The following is a 20,516-nucleotide window of genomic DNA, read 5'->3' as shown; positions in this document are numbered from 1 at the left end:
TGCCTTTCTCTCATGTTCCACCTTGGAAAATGTGCCCCTATGCCCCACATAGAATAGGTGAAATGTTATGGAAAAGTACAACACATTACTAACAAATCTCACTCTTATTGTATACTTTGCATGGGGTCGCTCAAACATATCAAGTGCTAAGGACAATTACTCCTATTGATTTCTTGCATCAAGAAAATTTCTCAATATTCACTAACTTCATCAATGAGCAATGTTTTCCTCAATATCAAAATTTTTCATCTTATTGTTTTCAATTATGTTTACAAAAAAGTAATATTATACATCGATGTGCTTTGTCCACATCATAAGCAAGATTCTTTGCCAAAAATATTGTACTTAGATAGTCACAAAAATTCCTTAGTTCTCTAATAAGAGACAAATATTCAAACATGGTCTTCAAAACCATGCTATTTCCTTGCATACATAAGTTGCTACCATATACTCAATTGTGTAGTTGATAGGAAAATATTTGCTTGCCTCTTGCTCATCCAACTAATTGCTTCAATAGACAAGGTAAATGTAGCCACCTATAAATATTCAATAGTCAATGTCTCTAACCCAGTCAACAACAACAAAACCTTGTATATTCATCTATATGCTTATCTCAAGTATTCCTTGATAATAAATTGTATATTTGATGTGTCATGCAAATATTTGAAGACCCTCTTAATTGTAGTCTAAAGCTCCTCTCTTGGGTTTGCATGCATGCACTCAAAACTCCCACTAGATGGGCAATGTTTAGTTTGGTACACACCATGACATACACTGGGCTTCCAATAATACTCACATAAGGCACATGACTCATGTCCTTAATATTCTCTTGTTTCTTAAAATATTGTTCTACATTAGATTTTATACCAACAAGTATCAAAACTTTTAATAGGTTTGCTTTTTTGCATTCTAAACCTTTCTAATATAGAATCACATATTTCCTCTAACCCAATTAAAGTTTTATTTTTTAATTACCCCTTTAATTTCCATACCTAAAACAAAATTTGTAGCATCAATCCACTTTATATAAATTGTGATAAGAGATGTTATTGAATGTGATACAAAAAATCATAGTTTTTACTAGAAGCATTCTAATTCATTTCACAATTTTTCACTAGAAGCATTCTAATTCATTTACATAAATTATGAAAATATTATGCCTATTATTCAATTTATTATCTTTAACAATGAGCAGAATTACATTGAAGTACAATTCTATGATAAGAAAATGATCACATGCAATGATCAAATTTACATTGTACAAACTGGAACTTCAAAACATAAGTAGCAAATTTTTGATACATCTTTGGTGATAGTTTTAGGCCATACGTAGACTTCTATAGTTTGCAAACCAAATATTCTGTTAACTACAAAAAAGAAAAGAAAAAGGTTTTGATCTATTGATTTCCTCGTGATCTTCACATATGAATAGTCTTTATATCCATTTATCCTACATCAAGATCAAAAGAAACAATTACAAAAATTAATATAATTTGGATTTACAATCAGAGATAAAATCTTAGCAAAATCAATTTTGTCCTGTTGGAAATGTCCTTTCACCAACAAATTTTTTTTGTACTTCTTTACTTGACCCTATAAACTAAACCTCTTTAGCACCCATTTGTAACTAATAGGCTTCCTTTTGATCATTAGCTTAACCAAATTCCACGTTCTATTTTTTGCAAGGACTCGATTGCTCATCCATGGATTTCTTTTTGTATCTACTTTTCTTTAAATCAAATTATCCCCTATGAATTCCAAGATCACATTAGTAGCAAACAAAGAAAAATTAATACATAAATAAGGTGGGCTATACTTTTATGGTTTTCTTTCTCAAGTCAATCTTCTCAAGACGAGTCACGTGTGTCTTTTTCTTCTAATTCATCCATAGATGCAATTCCTCATCTTTCATTTCTAGTTGCACCTTTTTTGGTTCTTGTTTTGGAGGCTCTTTGATCTCTTTGAAGATCATTTTGCAATTATAATTGATCTTCTCTGTTTATAATTTTCAAATCTTGTATCCTTTTAAACCATCATATAGTTGATTAAGATACATTGCTTTATCTCATTATCTAGCTTAGATATATTTTTATTTGCAACATGTACACAAGTATCAAAATCAAATAAGCTAAGATGTTTGAGAAATGGTTTCCTACTAGTTCATAACTCCGGTGGGGCTTTATTGATAAAGGTTGATGTGGGTAATCAATTGACCAAATAAGAAACAATGTTTATTGCTCTTGCCCAACATTTCTATTCTAATCCTACACAACTAAGCACGCTTCTATGATTTTCCACAAATAAGACATGTCTAAAGGCATCTTCTCCCTTACTATTTCACTTTGCTTGCAAAACTATTAAGACTCACTTGAGCAAAATTTTCCACCATTGTTTGTCTTCAACATCCTTATTTTCTTATGTTTGGTTTTCAATAAAAGCTTTAAATTCTTTGAACTTGCTTGAAAACTCAAATTTTTGTTTGAGGAAGTATACCCACATTTTCATTGAGAAATCACTTATATATATAATCAACTATTTTCTTAGTGATTAGAACCCAAATAGTTCGAAACACATCATTGTGTATCAGGTAGAAAACTCAATATAGTCTTGTAGGCTTAGCATGAGTAAGAAACTTAACATGATTTTGTTTACTATAAATACAATTTTCATATAGTGATTGTTCAAAAATTTCTTCAACTATACCCTCAGTTTGCAAAGCTTGGATGCCTTTCTCTCTAATATGTTCCATCTTCTCATCCACAACACCATCTTTTCCATACAACTTATGATTTCCAACCTCAAGACATTGCAAGACTACATCCAACTTGAATAAAGCCCCAAAATGGACCTCTCACCAACACCATTGTTGTACTAATCTTGTAGCTTATTTTTGTTAAAACCTACTTGCACATTTCCATCATTCATCTTATTCACAAGTATTAGATTTCCTACTAATCGTGGAACATGCATAACTTTGAGGAAGTTCTCTTATCTTTAAACATAACCTTGACCTTTCCACAACCTATGATCTTATGATGGTTATTAGTAGAGTGGACATTGAGAGAATTAGTCACCTACTCATCGACCCTTCATTATTCTAAATTTATAATATATAAGGGGGGAATCCAAGTGGGAACATAAGGAAGCTATAATTAAGTTTATATCTCATAAAAAAGATATTACCTAGATTAACTTCATATTTGAAAAATCATTCATTATGGGGAGTAATGAAATGAAGCACTCAAAACAATTAGCCAAATGCCATATCAACAATGTATACTTGAAGATGCCAATTAAACATTCTCTACTTTTTTAGTGGACTTAGATTCATGGAAGACATTGACAAATGTCTTGCAAATGTCTATCTTATTAAAACCTAAATTACTCTTTTAAATGTTTAGGTTTATCACAATTCCAACATTTTGTCTAAAATATTCTAAGAGATTTAGATCTCTCTTTAGACTTCTATTGTTGATCTTCTAACTTTTCTTTCCTTTCTCTTAAGAATGCCCTTTTACAAACAAGGCATCCTTTATAACATCCTCTATGGATCTGTGCCTCATTTTTTCATATAAAAAGATTAAAACCGCCTCTTCAAGTTGTATCTAAGTTGAGACACTATTAATGGCCATAATAAGGTTATCCCACGAATCAAGCAAAAACACATTAAGTAATACGTTTGTCTTCTTTACCCATCTTAACATCAATAGAGATTAATTGACTTACCACAATATTAATGCATTTAGATGCTCTTACAAATTCACCATTACTCATTTTAAGGAAATGCAACTTCCAAAGGAAAAAAATATTAACTAGAGATTTAGTTTAATACAAAACCTCATCTCATTCTTTGGTTCCTTAGCAATGACTTTCAATAAGACAGTCAACACAACATTGAATTTGAAAGGCAATCCAAATTAAACTTTATGCATTTTTACCAATCTTTGCCCAATCTTTTATCAACATATTTGAGAGCTTTTGTCATGAGACAATGACTTCAATCCACCATAAGCAAGCAAGAAGCTCTTTCATTTTGAGCTTCTATAGCTTGTAATAATTAGTAGCTTGTAATAATGGTTGTTAAGACTTTTCAATATGCAACCTTGAAATACTTGCCATTTCTTATGCACAAACACTTTATGTTCCATTTGAAGAAAAAATTTTATCACAAGGCCAAAATGCCCTACCTGTTATAGATCTAGCTAAAGTCAAATTCTAATATCAAATGAAAGAAAATAACACCAATGCTAAACAAAACTTTACCAGAAAATCTATATGCTAACAAAATCTCAAATGTAACAATGTAAACAACACATTAAAAGATGAAACGGTGATTCACCTTGGAAACCCTTTTATTAAAAATACCCAGCAAAACAACACCACTAACTATATTCAAGAATAATGTTCGCAATACAATAAGCTTTCTCCTACACTAATCCTTCAACATCAACATGTACTCCAACTAAATTGTGAATTTTACAATTCCATATGCTTTTATTTGCAAACACAAAACTCCTAAAAACCACCAAGATATTTTACAAAACAATAGAATTAAATCCATGAACCAATAGCCACCCATGAAACCAAATGCCCAATTCCAAGTAAATACAAAATCATAGAGTTACAACCCACAGTTTAAAAGACAAACAAGTTGCACCTCTAAAGTTCAAGGTGAGCTGAAAGACAAAAAAGGAATTCCAACCCTCAGAAGAAAAGCCAAAACCAAGCTCTACAATTGAGGAATCCTCAAATCTGCTCCCACACCTCACATAGAAGATTAAGTATTATGAAAAGCATTCAACATTTTCCTAACAATAATTGCCACATTAATTCTCATCAATTGTTCAACTCATTGCAAGGATTAGTAACAAGATAAACGAAAACTTGCCTTACTTTCAAAACATATAAATTCTGAGATATAAACTTTAAAATACTTGGTACTGACTTTCAATTATGGGTGTTATCTATTATTAAAAAACAAGTTAATTATCTCGTGTGACTACAAGAGCAACTAAATAAAAAATAAAAAATAAAAAATAAAAAATAAAAAATAAAAAATAATTGATGTTTTTCAATGTTGAATCAAATGGCAACCACTGCATTTTAAGGAATACCATCATTTTATCTTCCGCTTGTCACATTACATTTGCTGCCAACGTATACCATCTTCCTATCTTCCATTCATCATGTTACATTTTGGGCTGCAGATATTTCATACCCAAATAGGTTCACACCAAAGAATTGCGAACAAACTGATAAATATTGACCCTCTTCCTCACATGAAAACATGAATGCAAATGTTGTTAAGGTTGCTAAGATAATGAATAAAACAATTTCTGGAAGTAAATTAGACACATTTCTTCCAAGGAGCAAGTAATTTTTAAATCCATTTACAGTCTGATAGTGACAAAGAATAATATAATCTGACTATGCAGATTAATCCAGCTGAAGAATAACATAGCAATTAAGTGTAGAATTTAGCAGTCCACTTGCTCGCTTGGAAACATGAATACAAATATTGTTCAGATTGCTTGGATCATGAATAAAACATTCTCTGGAAGTAAACTATACATATTTCCTCCATGGAACATTTAATTTATAATTTCATTAGCACTCTGATGATCGTGGTAAACAATGAGATAATCTGACTTTGCAGATTAATCTAGCTAAAGAATAAGACAACTGAAGTGTAGAAAAATGAGATTGAGATTTGCGATGACCGCAAGGAAATTGCAACAACACTTCACACATACATTGAATTGAATACTTAAATAATAATGAATCTTGAACTGGTTGTCTTCATAGCGCAGGCTAGCAATTGAGCACTGAGCTTCACCAGCTGAAAACAAAGCCAAGGTAAGACTCTATATCATATCAGGCGAGCTCTATCTCCTGATTCACAAATCAAGACAGCAGTTTCCTCTTCCAACTGTGCAGCTAAGTCTGGTTGAACCTTTTTGTATTCTTCAAAAACATATGATGCTGCTTTCTCTGCAAATTTGGAATCAACAAGAGCCACACAGCAACCTCGAAATCCTGCTCCACTAAATCTTGCACCAAATACACCTGGTGCTTTCAAAAGAATCTCATAAAGCTGTATCATTGGTTCACAACCTGCCTCACATGAAATTCTACCATATCTTAGATAAAACACATTTACATCCCTCTAGGAAAAATATACCTGTACTAAGTCAGGTTTCATAGTTTTCTATTAAATACTTTTTGATGCATCCCTTAGCTATTTACAAAAAAACTTTGCTTCATGAGAGATATTGGGGTAAAGTGTACCACATTCGTAGTTTACTATAGAACTCAATCCAGACTCTGACATCAACCTTCCAAAGTCTTCCAAATTTCCACAAGACCATGCCTTAAGTCCTAAAATAATTCCAGGAAATAAATAAAAACGAGTTCACTCAGAAAAATAAGAGAACACTGGCAAATGATTAGTTCTTATCCCGATTATATTTATGAATATTATATAGTTTCATTGACTGTAGCATCTTATAGTTTATACCCTAAATCATAATGAGAATTTCAACAGAAGATAAGTGATTTATATTTTGACGTGCCCACTGCAAGAAGGAACCAACCTGCAAGAACTCTGCTGTTTTCTGAGTAGTAGTGCTCTGCTCTCCGAGCTAAGTTATCTTTTAACTTCTCCTGTAAAAATGAACTCATTAATATCTCAGTAGAAACATCGGTGACTAATATCATTGGAATCAGTCATGCTATTTGTTAAGATGGATTTCTAAGCAGAGTAATTGCTTCCAGAATGGTGTGTTTTACAAACTAAATTTAGGAATAAAAACAATAATCATGGATGAGACCAGAGCAAAAAGGCTATCAATTCTGCAAATAACCTAAGATAGTCGATTTAACCATTCATTGATGTAGCGATCGCTCATTTCTTGAGCCATAAAACCGTACTCCTTTCACAAACAGTGCTCTATAAATATAAACAAATCTTTTGAGAAATAAATGCACTATAATTTTAGACGACCATAACAAGGCATAAAATTGTGTAATTTCAATTCATTGTTGCACAAATAATCCATAAGAAAAAATTTAAAATAGATTTTGCTTACACTTGCCATAACATAATTTAAGTTAATACCCATTGTTAGATATGCCTATTATGAGTAGCACGTGGGAGCAATCTCAATGAGAATCAGAAAATTCATGTTATATCTTAGGTAAAGTGTATTTCTAGAAGAACAAAAAATGAGATTCAAAACACTATGAACCACCTTGCGTGTACTCTATACATTGAATTACTTGATGTGGGGTCCTGTTGATGTGTTTTTTATGCACATACGAACACAAAATAAAATACTAAGGTATCTTATCCTCTCTTGAACAAAGTCTCTAATATGCTATGCTTTGCGATCAAATGAGACAACTTCAAGGTTACGAAATGGCAGGTCTTGATGTGTGGATAAACTCAATAATTTGATGTGATAATGGTGGAATCAAAAGGGGACTTACGTTGTACATGAATGCTTGAATACTTGGATGTTGCTGGAACGTGGGGCTAACTCATTTAAGAAAAAAAAATCAAAAGGAAAGGGTTTAGAGAGTCTAATCTAATCCTAGGAATGTGAGGGACAATGAATGATTGGGTGAAACTCAACTAAACTCTGTTTCGCCATCAACGAACAACCCCACAAAGCTAATGCAATCTCTTAAGGTAAACTTATAGAAGTTTAGATTACTACCATCAACATCAATACCATCAAGGCAATGCATACCAATGGATGAGCAATAATTGAAGTTAAGTTTAATTCTGATTCCAATTGACCATACAAGGCAAAATTACACTCGCAAGAAGCTAGTGATATGGATAAACGAATTTCACCATTAATCATTCACAATTCCTTTCATTAATCTAATCAACATGAAAGCAAATGAGAATTGGAAGGGATGCAACTTGTTGAAAAACACATTTTACCCTATCTTCAATGAAAAGAGTATTCATTTGCAAGCCTTAGCAACAATTTCTTCTTCTCCTACTCTTCTCTAACTTCTAATGATCTAACTACTAACTATCATCTACTCTTCTACTGCTCACTATTTTATTATTCTTATTATCCTTTACAAATGAGAGCACTAGGCCTTATATAGATGGCTCATTACAATGAATGGCTTAGATCGATTCAAGATTCAATGGCCAAGATCGAAAGATAGAAACCCTAATTAGGGTTTGTTACAATCACCATTACATTGACCAATGAGAGATGAGGGTAGGTAAGATAAATAATATTTGATGTAGCACCACGTGTCACTTATTTGCTCCTTGAATGAATGTTGTCTTGGTACCCCTTTGATTGGACAAATAATGACTGCGATGCCACCTCAGCTTACCTCATAGACTTGATCAACTTATCCTTGAACATTCCTCATGATATTTGGAATTCCTTCTAATACTTTGCATTCCATCCTTATGTTAAGGAATTCCTTGGACTATTTCCTCCTTAGAATTCTATGACTTTGAAATTTCTTGTTGTAGTTCCTGATTTTTTGAAGTGAAATCCTTTGTGATCATGTCTTGAACTTGTTTTCCTTCATTTGTTCGCCATCAAGGTGAAGTCTTCTTCATGTTTGATCTAGTCCACATCTTTGCCTCGGGAAATCCTTGTCTCGAAATCCTCTTCCAATCCTTGAAGTGTTAATCTTCCTCATCCGCATTTGTTGCCTTGAAGCATTGATCATTGTGCTTCCCTTCCTCGTAGTAGACCCGCAAAACAAATTAACATTGAATCAAACACCAATAGGATAAACTTTGTGTCAACCTTGGTGGGAAATCCATCCTCATATGGACAGATCAGTTCTCAAAACATTTGATTATCTTTGTCCATTCCTTCACTCGGTGGAAATTTGATGCCTATTTGGGCAACTTTGTCACCATTGATCACCATTTGACGGAGTGGAAATTCGAACCCCATCAGGACACTTTGATGTTCTTCCCTTTGTCCAAATAATTTTCCAGAATTAATTAAGGTTTTGATTTCAAATAGCTTTCAAACTTGTAAGCCCATGAAAATCAGAAATTCAACATTAGGTAGCACAAATTCTGGAAAATACAAAAGATTTGGTCAAAATCTGGAAAATTTGTCCTCAGAAAACTTGATTTTCAGACTTATGATAAGTTTGATTGCAATAAATAAGTCTGAAGACGCCCTTGCTAACTCAGAAAATGGCATGTTTGATGCAATCTCAAGTCTGATTTCTGAGTATAGTGTTTGAGGACACCCCTGGAAATGGTTGATTGAGGTGCTGGAAAGTTGTCCCAGATTTAATTTTCTGAGTACCAAGTCTGAAGACACCTTGGTATACTTAGAAAATGACTGATTTGAAGCTCAAAAAAGTACACCTAGGTCTGAGAATGTTACTTGGAAGTCTGAATACACTTAGAAAGTGACTGATTTTTGATATCAAAGTTGTAATAAAGTCTAATTTTCTGAGGATTGAGTTTGAATACGCCCTCCAATGTCTGAAAATACTCAAAAAATGGTGTATTGAAGTCTGATTTTCTGATATTAAAGTCTGAATATACCTCTCTAAGATTTGAAAATGGCCTCCAGAAGTTTGAAGACAAGCTGGAAATGAAGGAAATCAGGAGTTGGAAGTGGTCACAGCCATGTCATGCACTTGCATTTAAGTTGTTTCACCTTTCTAAGCTCAAAAATGGCCACGCTTGGGCATAATTATGTGGCTGGAAATGAAGTTTCAGTCTGAAGACACTTCTGAAAATGAAGTTTCAGACTTGCACCAGTAATGGTGTCCACACAAAATGCCTTCAAATTCACCAAAATGGTGTTCAAATAAAATTGCCCTTCACTAACAATGGCTGGGTGGAAATACTTCAGATCTGGAAATGAATATCTCAGCCCTAGATCAGCAATGACGCCTCATATTGTCTTCAAAAATCACCCAAAGTGTGAGGCAATCAGCCGCACACACAAAATCATGGCTCTCTCTAATGGTGGCGCCAAACACAAAAATCGCCTAAGTCTCCAATGGTGACCAACAACCTGCAACAATTCTGAAAATTCTCCTCTAATGGTGGCAATGAGAATAATTAGGCAAAATCGCCCCTTCAATTTGCACCTCTACCTCAACAATGGTGTCAAAACGACACTTGTGCAAAAATCGCCCAGCTATAGCCATTAATTTGCCTTCAATCACACTTCAAACTGTCACATCAACACACTTATAATATTATTTTAATGTTGGCTGGGCATACATATTCATGTTTTCACCTTGATATTTCACCACACAAGCAATGTGGGATAAAATCTTGCCTTTTTATACTTGCCTGGGAAAATTGATTTGCCTTGGGATAATTAATTTGTCATTAAATAATTGTTTCTAGGCATTAAATAATTGTTGTTGATCATTAAATAATTGTCAACAAGGCAAAAACAATTAAATATAACCACACTCGCATTAAATTCATCCACCTTTATTATATTTGGGCCGGTTGCGAAAAAACGCCTCATGTCTGGATAAAAATCCTCATTAAAATTTCCTCATAACTCATCATAATTGGCATTTGGGGGAAAATCAACCCCCATCAGGATCCATAAATTCACTTCATTTTATCAACTTTGGGCGAAAAATCCACCTTGGGGAAAAATGTGGGTCATTTGGACTCCAAAATCATGTTCATTTCGTCACTTTTGTCTACAAATCTCATTTTGGGGAAATTCAATCCCCATCTGGACAATTATCTTCATTCATTTCCTTAATTTTGTCCATAGATTGTCTTTGGAGAAAATGATCCCCATCTGGACAAGGAATTTTGTCCACACAAAACTTCATCATTCATTCTTGGGGAGATCTACACTTCATTGGGATAATTCTCAGCACTTAGACAAATTTTGGGCCTCTTCGTGGAAAAACGTGGTCTATCGGGATAAATATCAGGATACTTGGGGAAAAACACCCCTCATCAGGAATTTGAGTGGGGAAAATCACGGGTCATTGGAAATCTGTCCAAAAAGCTTAGGGAAAAACGTCCTCCATCAGGATAACTGACTTCTAGACCTCAATTTAATGTTTTTCAATAGTAATTTGATGATTTTCACACTCAAAAATATCTGGACATGTCAAATTTCATCACTATGCATCGGGATTTAGTCAAATTTATTTGAATTTGAGCAAGGAAATTAGGATTCATTGGGATAAAATGCAATTTTGACTTAATTTATCTACCAGGAGTGGAAAAACTACTCCTAAAGGACCTCTTGACACTTAGGCACAAAAATATCACCGACTTAGACACACTTAGGCATATTCACGCTCAAATTTCAAGGCAAAATTGAAGCTCAACACTTAGAAGGATAAATCAACACACTGAGGCAACCTGACACTTGGACCATTTTCATAATTTTAACATCCTTTCAACATTTTGACGACACTCTCTCTTAAGCAAAGGTAAACACTAGGAAACTACCTGCTAAACTAAGGCAACTAGGCAAAACACCTACCCTAAAAGCGAAAAAGTGGGGGTCCCCATTTGCAATGGGGCGATGTGTGAAAACGTCACAACGGATCCAAAAGAGTGGGTTGTATATCTATCTTTATCATTCTAGAGGCTTTTTCATTAATGGTGCTTGTGTATATACTGAAGGCTCATGTATTCTCATGGCTTCTAGAGAGGACTAAACCAATGTATGCAAAATTAATTTGCCAAAATTGTTACACTAGAGCAATTTCGTTTGTAGAAAACCTCTGGATACTCAGCGATTGGACTCTACCTTGGAAAGTGATTATTAGCTACTGCTAAGTTTACGTTTAAATCTTGATGCAATTGTGAAATATCCTCCTGATACAAATGTACATTTTGCTTCCATTCCTTTGATATGAAATTTTTGTCCACAATTCCAAGGATATCTTAATGCTAATTGAGCAGAAATATCAGAGATGTAGATGTAGCAATAACATTTCAAAGAATAACAAAGAGAGAGTGACGACAGAGATCAAATACAGAAACAAAAATGGTCTTATTGCAATAAGAATATTATAAAGTGCAGAAGAGAAATACATAGCTAAGCTACTTTGAGAAGGCAACCTATAGATATAAGTTACAACACTTCAATCAATCCTTTCAAATAAGCTGCTACACAAGTATGCTATAAAATCTGATTTTGTTTTCCTATGTTGGTGAGAGGAATTGGTCAGAAAGTAAATTTTGCTTGATGAGACCTGAAGGGGTGGGGTGATTAGATTTGGTTGGTGGGAAAATCTTTTGGCAGTATGCAGAACATCCTGTAGTCTAATGCACGCTATTTAAAATAAATATATATGCTTTTTCCAAATGGGTTATTTCCCTTGACTAAATCTTCATCAATCCACTAAGATTTTATTGTAGCTGGTGATGAGCTACTTAAATTGGTAAGTACAGACATATTTTGGACAAGGGTACAAAGTAATCATGTTCAAACAAACTCTTCTGATACTGAAATAGGTGCCTAAGATTATAATGGCTTTGTGTCAAGTTATAACAGTGGCTCTCACTTTTATAAAGAAGACGCCTCAAGAGTGAAGTTGAATGACCTGCAGATGGATGACCAACAAAAAGACTACACACAAAATTGATCATGATCCATAATACCAGTGAGGTCTCTTGCTTTTTTTGAGGTTCAATTGTGGATTTAGTAAGGTATTCTCAAAATTAATCATAAAGCCGTTGGGATGGACATGGGGGCCAATCTTTGTGATTATTGTAGCTGTTGTTTTTTGGAGATATTTGAGAAAATATATTATATTACAGAAACAAGACAAATAAAGGTTGCTGCAACAGAAATTGTAATGTCCCCGCTTCTCATATAAGCCACCTTAAAATTAATTAAATTAATTAATTAACTATTAAATTGTCTTAATATTCTTTTGGGGACATTTAATTACTTTATTTATGAAAGCAACTTTATAAGAATACTTAACAAATCATTTAATAAAGTCACTAATGAATATTCGTTTTAATAATGGAAAGGTGGTGAAATAACCTTTATGAAAAAAGACATTTCTGCAAGAAAGTGTGGACGAGTTTTAATAATGGAAAGGTGATGAAATAACCTTTCCATTATAAGCACCTGAACGTACTTCTACTGGAGTCGACCAGATCTTCTGGAACGGATACATTCTATATTTTCTATGGGTAGAAGCCAAGGCGACTGGACAGATTTGATTTGCAGAAGTTGACAACCTGAGAACACCGATCCTGTAACTACACAGAATATTTCTTGTTGCTGTTGCTAATAAGCCAGGTTCTTTCATTAACTTCCTTGTTTGTAGTGAACTACATTATAATATTCTCTCAGTCGGATGCATTGTCAAAGAATCTAAGTTACTGTTGGAAGTAACGACAGACTTTGTGAACGTTTTCAATATTTAGATTAGCAATATACCTTGTTATCTTCTTTTTTTGGTGCAAGAAACAGAGTTTTTTGGAATTAGATAAGCAGTATTTCAGAATCATTACTGTGGGATTTTACATTGCTTCATTTACAATCATCTACATTACTTGACGAAACCTGAGATACAAACTCTGGAAACAAATATACGAACTGTCTGGTAATGAGGGAGAGTGTACAAAGCAATGGAAATTGAGAAAGGATATTATAGAAAAAGCCGTGAAAGCACAGCTAAATGAAATTTCCACTGCCACTGTTGTAAAAACCAACAGCAACATAACATTATATGCTAAATGCAGAAATGCCACTGAGAGCACAAAGCATAGCAACTAAGCAACAAATGTGAACTGGAGACCTCCAGGACAGCCTGTAGAGATAATATCACTCTATTCTTCTTACAGTTTGACTTCAAGTAAATACCCTTGCACCAACAGGGTTCTCAAAACAAGAATTCAAATGGATTATATAACTTTGCCACTGCCCTTGCTCCTTACAGTATCCCTATGAAGAAATTAAATGGAATTGAAATGACTCCGCCCCAAACAGGATCATTTATATAAGAGCTATCATGGTGTGATGACCTTTTTTTGTAAGTCAGGGGATTGTATCTAATCAAATATTTTCGACGCCAAATTTCATTTACAATTCCTTTATCACCATCTAATCCCTCATTATAATATGACTGAGTCTAAAACCCATGGTGCTTTATTCTGAACCTGCAAAGTGAATTACCTATTGATCATGAGATATTGGAGTATTTGGGCTGTAAAACAAATTAAAGGGAAAGATTCATCTTTAAATAAAAAAGGAAATTAATAACATGTGATGCGCAACCATTATAATCACACAACATAATCTATCATAGAACAACATGGTGCCAAGGTTCCATGATAGTGGTGGTGAAAAAGCTCAGAGCAGCACAAATCCTTTGAACCAGTTGACAACTAGACCGATGCAACAGCCATTTTCTGTACAATTTTACTTCAGATAATTGTAATGCAACCGATTGACTTGTATAACGAAAATATACAAAGATGGGATCAAAAGGCACCATCTAAATTTGTCCGGAAGAATCATTCTGAATGTCTAATTCTTGGTGATTTAGATGCTGGAATATAGACCAGACGAAGACCAGCAAGGACATCTGAACATGCAAAATCTCTCCTTACTATCCAAAATAGAGCCTAAGGACTTTGTAGAAGCAAGTGGAGACAAGCATTGAATTGATACTATGGAAGACGACCTGAATCAAGTTGAAAAGAATGAGACATGGGAACTCATTCCAAGACCAAACAACAAGAATGTGATTGATACCAAGCGGTATTCACAAAAAAGCTGAATGAAGAAGGTGAAGTGATAAGAAACAAAGCAAGATTATTGTGCAAAGGTTATTCTCAAGTTGAAGGTATTGATTTTGAAGAAACCTTTGTTCTTGTTGCAAAATTAGAAGTCAAGATATTGTTTTTGGTGTTTGCTTGCTTCACAAATTTAAAGTCTACGTAATGTCCCCTCTTTGAAATAGAATTTAATAACAAATAATAATAATAAAACTAAAAGATTAAAAATTAAATTAAAATATAAAAGAATATAATTCAATATAATTAAAATTCAATAAGTTAATGAATAGTCAAAAGACATTAAATGAAAAGTTGTGACTCCCTCAAACATGATATATAAAAGGGAGAAGAGATCTCATTTGAGGGGGGATAATTTAGGAATGAGAAGTGCAGATCTGATTTAAATAAAAAGTGCAGATCTGATTGTGAAAGTTTGAAGGGCAGAAATAATAAAGAGTTGCACTCTTTCAAAAGGGTGTCTCTTGCCAAAGGGCATACATGATGAAGAGGTGTGACCTTTCCCTCACATTGAGAGATATAAAGAAAAGGAATCAAAAGCATCCAGTGAGATCAGCATAGATTAGATCAGATCAGAACTGTTATTAAGTTACTGACAGTAACATCCTTGTTCTTGGTGGTATGCATGGGGACGTGCTTAATATATGAAGTCTGATAATGTTCTTATGCAGAATTTAATAGTAATATTAATATAGATTGCAATATGTTTGACAGTCATACTTAATTTCATATGCATTCATAATACATGAAAGATTATTATATTATTGGCCTAGTCTTAATTTATCTACTAAGTCATATCAGGGGATAGGCTAGTGTGTCTAGGGAAAGGCGAGTAAACCCATCACAAGTGATGGTGAGCCCAAAATGGGTAGAGACGTAGTCCTGGGCCTTGAGGGAGCCTCTTTTTAGTTGGTGTCAGCGCCCTATGACAATAAATCCCCATTCCTCATTAGGATTAGGAAAGAAGCTAAGATAGGACTTAATATAATGAATGTTGAATGTGTTATGAATACTAATTCGTGTAATCGTTTAAGAACTATGAATTGAAGCATAATAATGTAATGTGTGTTAATTCATTGGGAAACAGGCACCCTCCTAGTAGGGGACATTACAAATGGTATTAGAGCTTTGATCTTGCCATCCTACAGGGTAAAAATGAATCATTCGAGTCAATAAGAAGGAATCTAACAATACATGTATTTACGTGTATGCTCCGTGTTTGCATATATCCATGTGTATGCTCCGTGTTTGGTTCATGCCTAATATGTTTCCAACATGTTTATTTCATGTGTGTTTCTAAAGCCATTTCATATTGGAAGTCATTTTGAACACTACATGATCGTTGCTTGAGGACAAGCAATCTCAATTGGGGTGGACTGTAATGTCCCCACTTTGAAATAGAATTTACTAATAAATCATAATAATAATAAAATTAAAATATTAAAAATTTAATTAAAATATAAAAGAATATAATTCAATATAATTAAAATTTAATTAAATTAATGAATGATCTAAAGACATAAAATGAAAAGTTGCGACTCCCTCAAGCATGAGATATAAAAAGGAGAAGAGAACCTCATTTGAGGGGGGATAATTTGGGAATGAGAATTGTGGATCTGATTTAAATAAAAAGTGCAGATCTGATCATGAAAGGTTGTGTCCCTTTCAAAGGGCAGGAATAATGAAGAGTTGCGCTCTTTCAAAAGGGTGCTAACAGTGAAAGGGTGTGTCTCTTGCCAAAGGGCATACATGATGAAGAGGTGTGACCTCTCCCTCACATTGAGAGATACAAAGAAAAGGAATCAAAAGCATCCAGTGACATTAGCATAGATCAGATCAGATCAGAATGGTTATTAAGTTACTGACAGCAACATCCTTGTTCTTGGTGGTATGCATGGGGATGTGCTTAACATGTATGCTTAATAAAGTCTGATAATATTCTAATGCAGAATTTAATAGTAATATTCATATAGACTGCAATATGTATGACAGTCATACTTAATTTCATATGCATTCATAATACATGAAAGATTATTATATTATTGGCCTAATCTTAATTCATCTGCTAAGTCCTATGAGAGGATAGGTTGGTGTGTGTAGGGAAAGGTGAGTAAACCCATCACAAATGATGGTGAGCCCAAGATGCGTAGGGACGTAGTCTTGGGCCTTGAGGGAGCCTCTTTGTAGTTGGTGTCAGCGCCCTATGATAGCAAATCACCATCCCTCATTAGGATTAGGAAAGAAGCTAAGATAGGACTTAAATTAATGAATGTTGAATGTGTTATGAATACTAATTTGTCTAATAGTTTAAGAAATATGAATTGAAGCATAATAATGTATAGTAATGTGTGTTAATATATTGGGAAACAGGCAGCCTCCTAGTAGGGGACATTACAGTCTATCAAATGGATGTCAAGTCTGCATTTCTAAATGGAAATTCAGAGGAAGAAGCTTATGTTGAACAGCCAAAAGGGTTTTTGTAAGCAAAAAATCATGATTATGTGTGCAAGTTGAAGAAGGCACTTTATGGGCTAAAGCAAGCCCCTAGAGCTTGGTACTCAAGACTTGGTACAACAAGGCTTCAAGAGAAGAATTGCTGATAGTAACCTCTTCATCAAAACAAAAGGTGAAAATCAGTTGTAGTGGTTTATGTTAATGAAATCATATTTGGAGGCAGTCGTGACAAAATGTGTCAAAAGTTTGCTGAGGATGTGCAAGAGGAGTTTGAGGTGTCCATACTATGTGAGTTGTCTTTCTTGCTTGGTTTACGAATTATTCAATCCAAAGAAGCATTAATCGTTTGGGGAATTAATCGGCAAAACAAAAGTTTAAGATTTTTTGAAAAAACCGGGAATTAATCGAGAAAAAATTTGTAAAAAATCGGATATAGTATAAAAAATAAATATATTTTTGAAATTAAATATATATTAATTATATATTAAAAATGATATAATATACATTATAAATTTAAAATAAATATTAATATATTTACATTTATTAATGGTCTATAAAGATACGAATTTATAATTTATAATTTTTAAATTATTTATATTTCTAATTTATAATTTTATTAAATTATATAATTATTCTATATAGTTTAATAAATGACACACTAATATAATATATAATAATTTTAATTTACAAATTATTTTATATATATTAATTATATATTAAAAATTAAATAATATACATTATAAATTAAAAATAAATATTATTATATTTACATTTATTAATGATCTATAAAGATGCGAAGTTTTAATTTATAATTTTTAAATTATTTATATTTCTAATTTACAATTTTATTAAATTATATAATTATTCTATATAGTTTAATAAATTACACACTAATATAATATATAATAATTTTAATTTATAAATTATTTTATATATAAATGACACACTAATATAATATATAATAATTTTAATTTACAAATTATTTTATATATATTAATTATATATTAAAAATTAAATAATATACATTATAAATTAAAAATAAATATTATTATATTTACATTTATTAATGGTCTATAAAGATGCAAAGTTTTAATTTATAATTTTTAAATTATTTATATTTCTAATTTACAATTTTATTAAATTATATAATTATTCTATATATTTTAATAAATGAAACTAATATAATGTATAATAATTTTAATTTACAAATTATTTTATAATGTTAATTATTAAATTATTTTTAATTATATATTAAACATATAGTAAACAATAATATAAATGAATGTAAGGATTGTCGCTTATAATTTTTTTTATAAATACCTATATAAAGTTTATAATCCCCCAAATTAGATGTCATAGTTTTTAATTTAGAGTTCAGATTTTAATTTAAAGTTACCAAAAATAAGGAAACGACGGAAAGCTTATTCTCGTATTTCTCAAGCTTTATCAGTTGCAGAAACGTTATTTCCGATTTTTTATTTATAATTCCCAAGTGAAACAACGAGACAAGGCGAGGCTCTTATTCAAAATGCAAACAAAAATATTTAAGGTTTCAATTTTCAGCGATACAGAAAGTCATTAAGGTTTTGCAAAGGTCAAAATGTCCGGCAAAAAATTAAGGACAAAAATTTCAAACCCTAACTGATTCCATGCAAACTATACCCAGAATTGGTCTATTTTCATAGGTGATTTTAAGGGTTTATGTCATTTTTTTAGCCGAGCAGATATTTCACAATTTTTAAACACGATTTAAACACGATTTTGCAGAGTTCTACCCGCAATTAATTGGCCAAAGTCGTTGACTGATAGTCAACAATTTTTTGGCCCGACTTTGGGGAAAAAATCGGCATTTCTGACGATTCGCGATTATTCACGATTAATCGCGACTCAATGCCGACTTTTGCTTCTTTTCTCGACCCAAGTATATCAAGGAGATGTTGAAAAGGTTTAGATTGCAGAATTGCAGGCCAGTGAGCACACCCATGGCCACAAGCTATAAACTAAGAAAGGATGATGAGTCTCTTGAAACAATTCAGACATCATACAGGTCAATGATTGGCAGCCTACTATATTTAACAACATCAAGGCTAGAAGTAGAAATTGTAGAATGGTTTCAGTCAACACCAAAAGAAACTCATGTGCAAGTAGTCGAGAATTTTTAGATATTTAAAAGGCACTTCAAATTTTGGTTTGTGGCATCCTAGAGGTGAAGATTTCACTCTAGCAACATATACAGATGAAGATTTGGCAAGTAGTGTTGATGATAGGAAAAGTACTAGGGGAGGAGCATTCTTTCTTGAAAACAGTCTTGTGTTTTGGTTAAGAAAAAAGCAGGCCTCAGTCTCTCTATCTACAACAAAGACATTCTATATAGCAATGGTGTCATATTGCACACAAGTTCTTTGGATGAAGTAGACATTGAAAGACATTAACGTAGAATATGATCATCCAATTTCGATGCTTTTTGAAAATACTAATGCAAGAAACATTACAAAGAATCCTATTATGCACTCAAGGACAAAGCATATCCCTATCGAGTATCATTTCTTGAGAGAGCAGGTTGCAAAATAGCAAGTCAAGTTAGAATACGTTGCCATAAAAGAACAAAACGTAGACATATTCACTAAGACCATTTTAAAAGAAACTTTTTGAGTATCTCAAGAAAGCATTGGGAGTGGTATCTCCTTTATCTTGTCATTAGGGAGAAGCACAATTCATGGGCAGATAATGACAATTTTATCTATCAGCCCTATAGAGTTATGCTTGGTAAAAGATCAGCTAGTGCATTGGAAAAAGGGGGAGAGTTATAGAAAAAGTGGGAGAGTTACAAGAAGTGATAATGATGCTATGAGGCAAGTTGTAGTAAGGGGGAGATGTACAGAAAGAGGAAGTGTCGCATAGAAAGGGAAGATTCTTTGTGAAGGTATTGAACATCCCTTTGCAAATAGAAAGGAGGGCATTGCAAATAGTGGTTGCTGTCAATGACAAAGAGGGAGATTATTGGAAATGTTTTCATTGCTGTCAAAGGTTGATGTTGTCTTTGTTTGTTAGATATGTTGTCATTGATATGAAAGAGTGTTGATGTATTGATATGTTGATGTCAAAGGTTGTTTTGTGTAAGCAAGAATAAGAATGTTGAATTTATGGTCATTGATGCAAAAGTTGGTTTTGACAAAAGTTGAGAGATTAAGATTCGAAGTGTATTGGGCTTCAGCACGCGGGAGTTCAATGTCTTGTTTGCATATTTTGATGCGAACATGGTCATCGATCGTCGGTGTTTGGGCTTTTG

At 33.0% G+C, this 20,516-nt stretch overlaps 1 protein-coding gene across 1 annotated transcript in view; it reads right to left on the bottom strand.

Annotated features, from left to right (window-relative positions):
- Positions 1–5,298: 5,298 nt before the first annotated feature.
- LOC131048684 (galacturonokinase) overlaps positions 5,299–20,516 on the bottom strand; it is a 245,964-nt gene continuing 230,746 nt past the window's right edge. Inside the window, exons 12-14 of the mRNA XM_057982733.2 lie at positions 6,594–6,663; positions 6,289–6,378; positions 5,299–6,114 (exon numbers count right to left, since the gene is read on the bottom strand). Coding sequence (XP_057838716.1) covers positions 5,870–6,114; positions 6,289–6,378; positions 6,594–6,663 — 405 coding nt within the window. The 3' untranslated portion in view covers positions 5,299–5,869. The remainder of the gene's footprint in view (positions 6,115–6,288; positions 6,379–6,593; positions 6,664–20,516) is intronic.

The sequence above is a fragment of the Cryptomeria japonica genome, chromosome 2 (genome assembly GCF_030272615.1).
Source record: "Cryptomeria japonica chromosome 2, Sugi_1.0, whole genome shotgun sequence".
Taxonomy (NCBI): domain Eukaryota; kingdom Viridiplantae; phylum Streptophyta; class Pinopsida; order Cupressales; family Cupressaceae; genus Cryptomeria; species Cryptomeria japonica.
The sequence above is the reverse complement of the archived record's forward strand: the minus strand, read 5'-3'. Positions and strand labels throughout refer to the sequence as shown.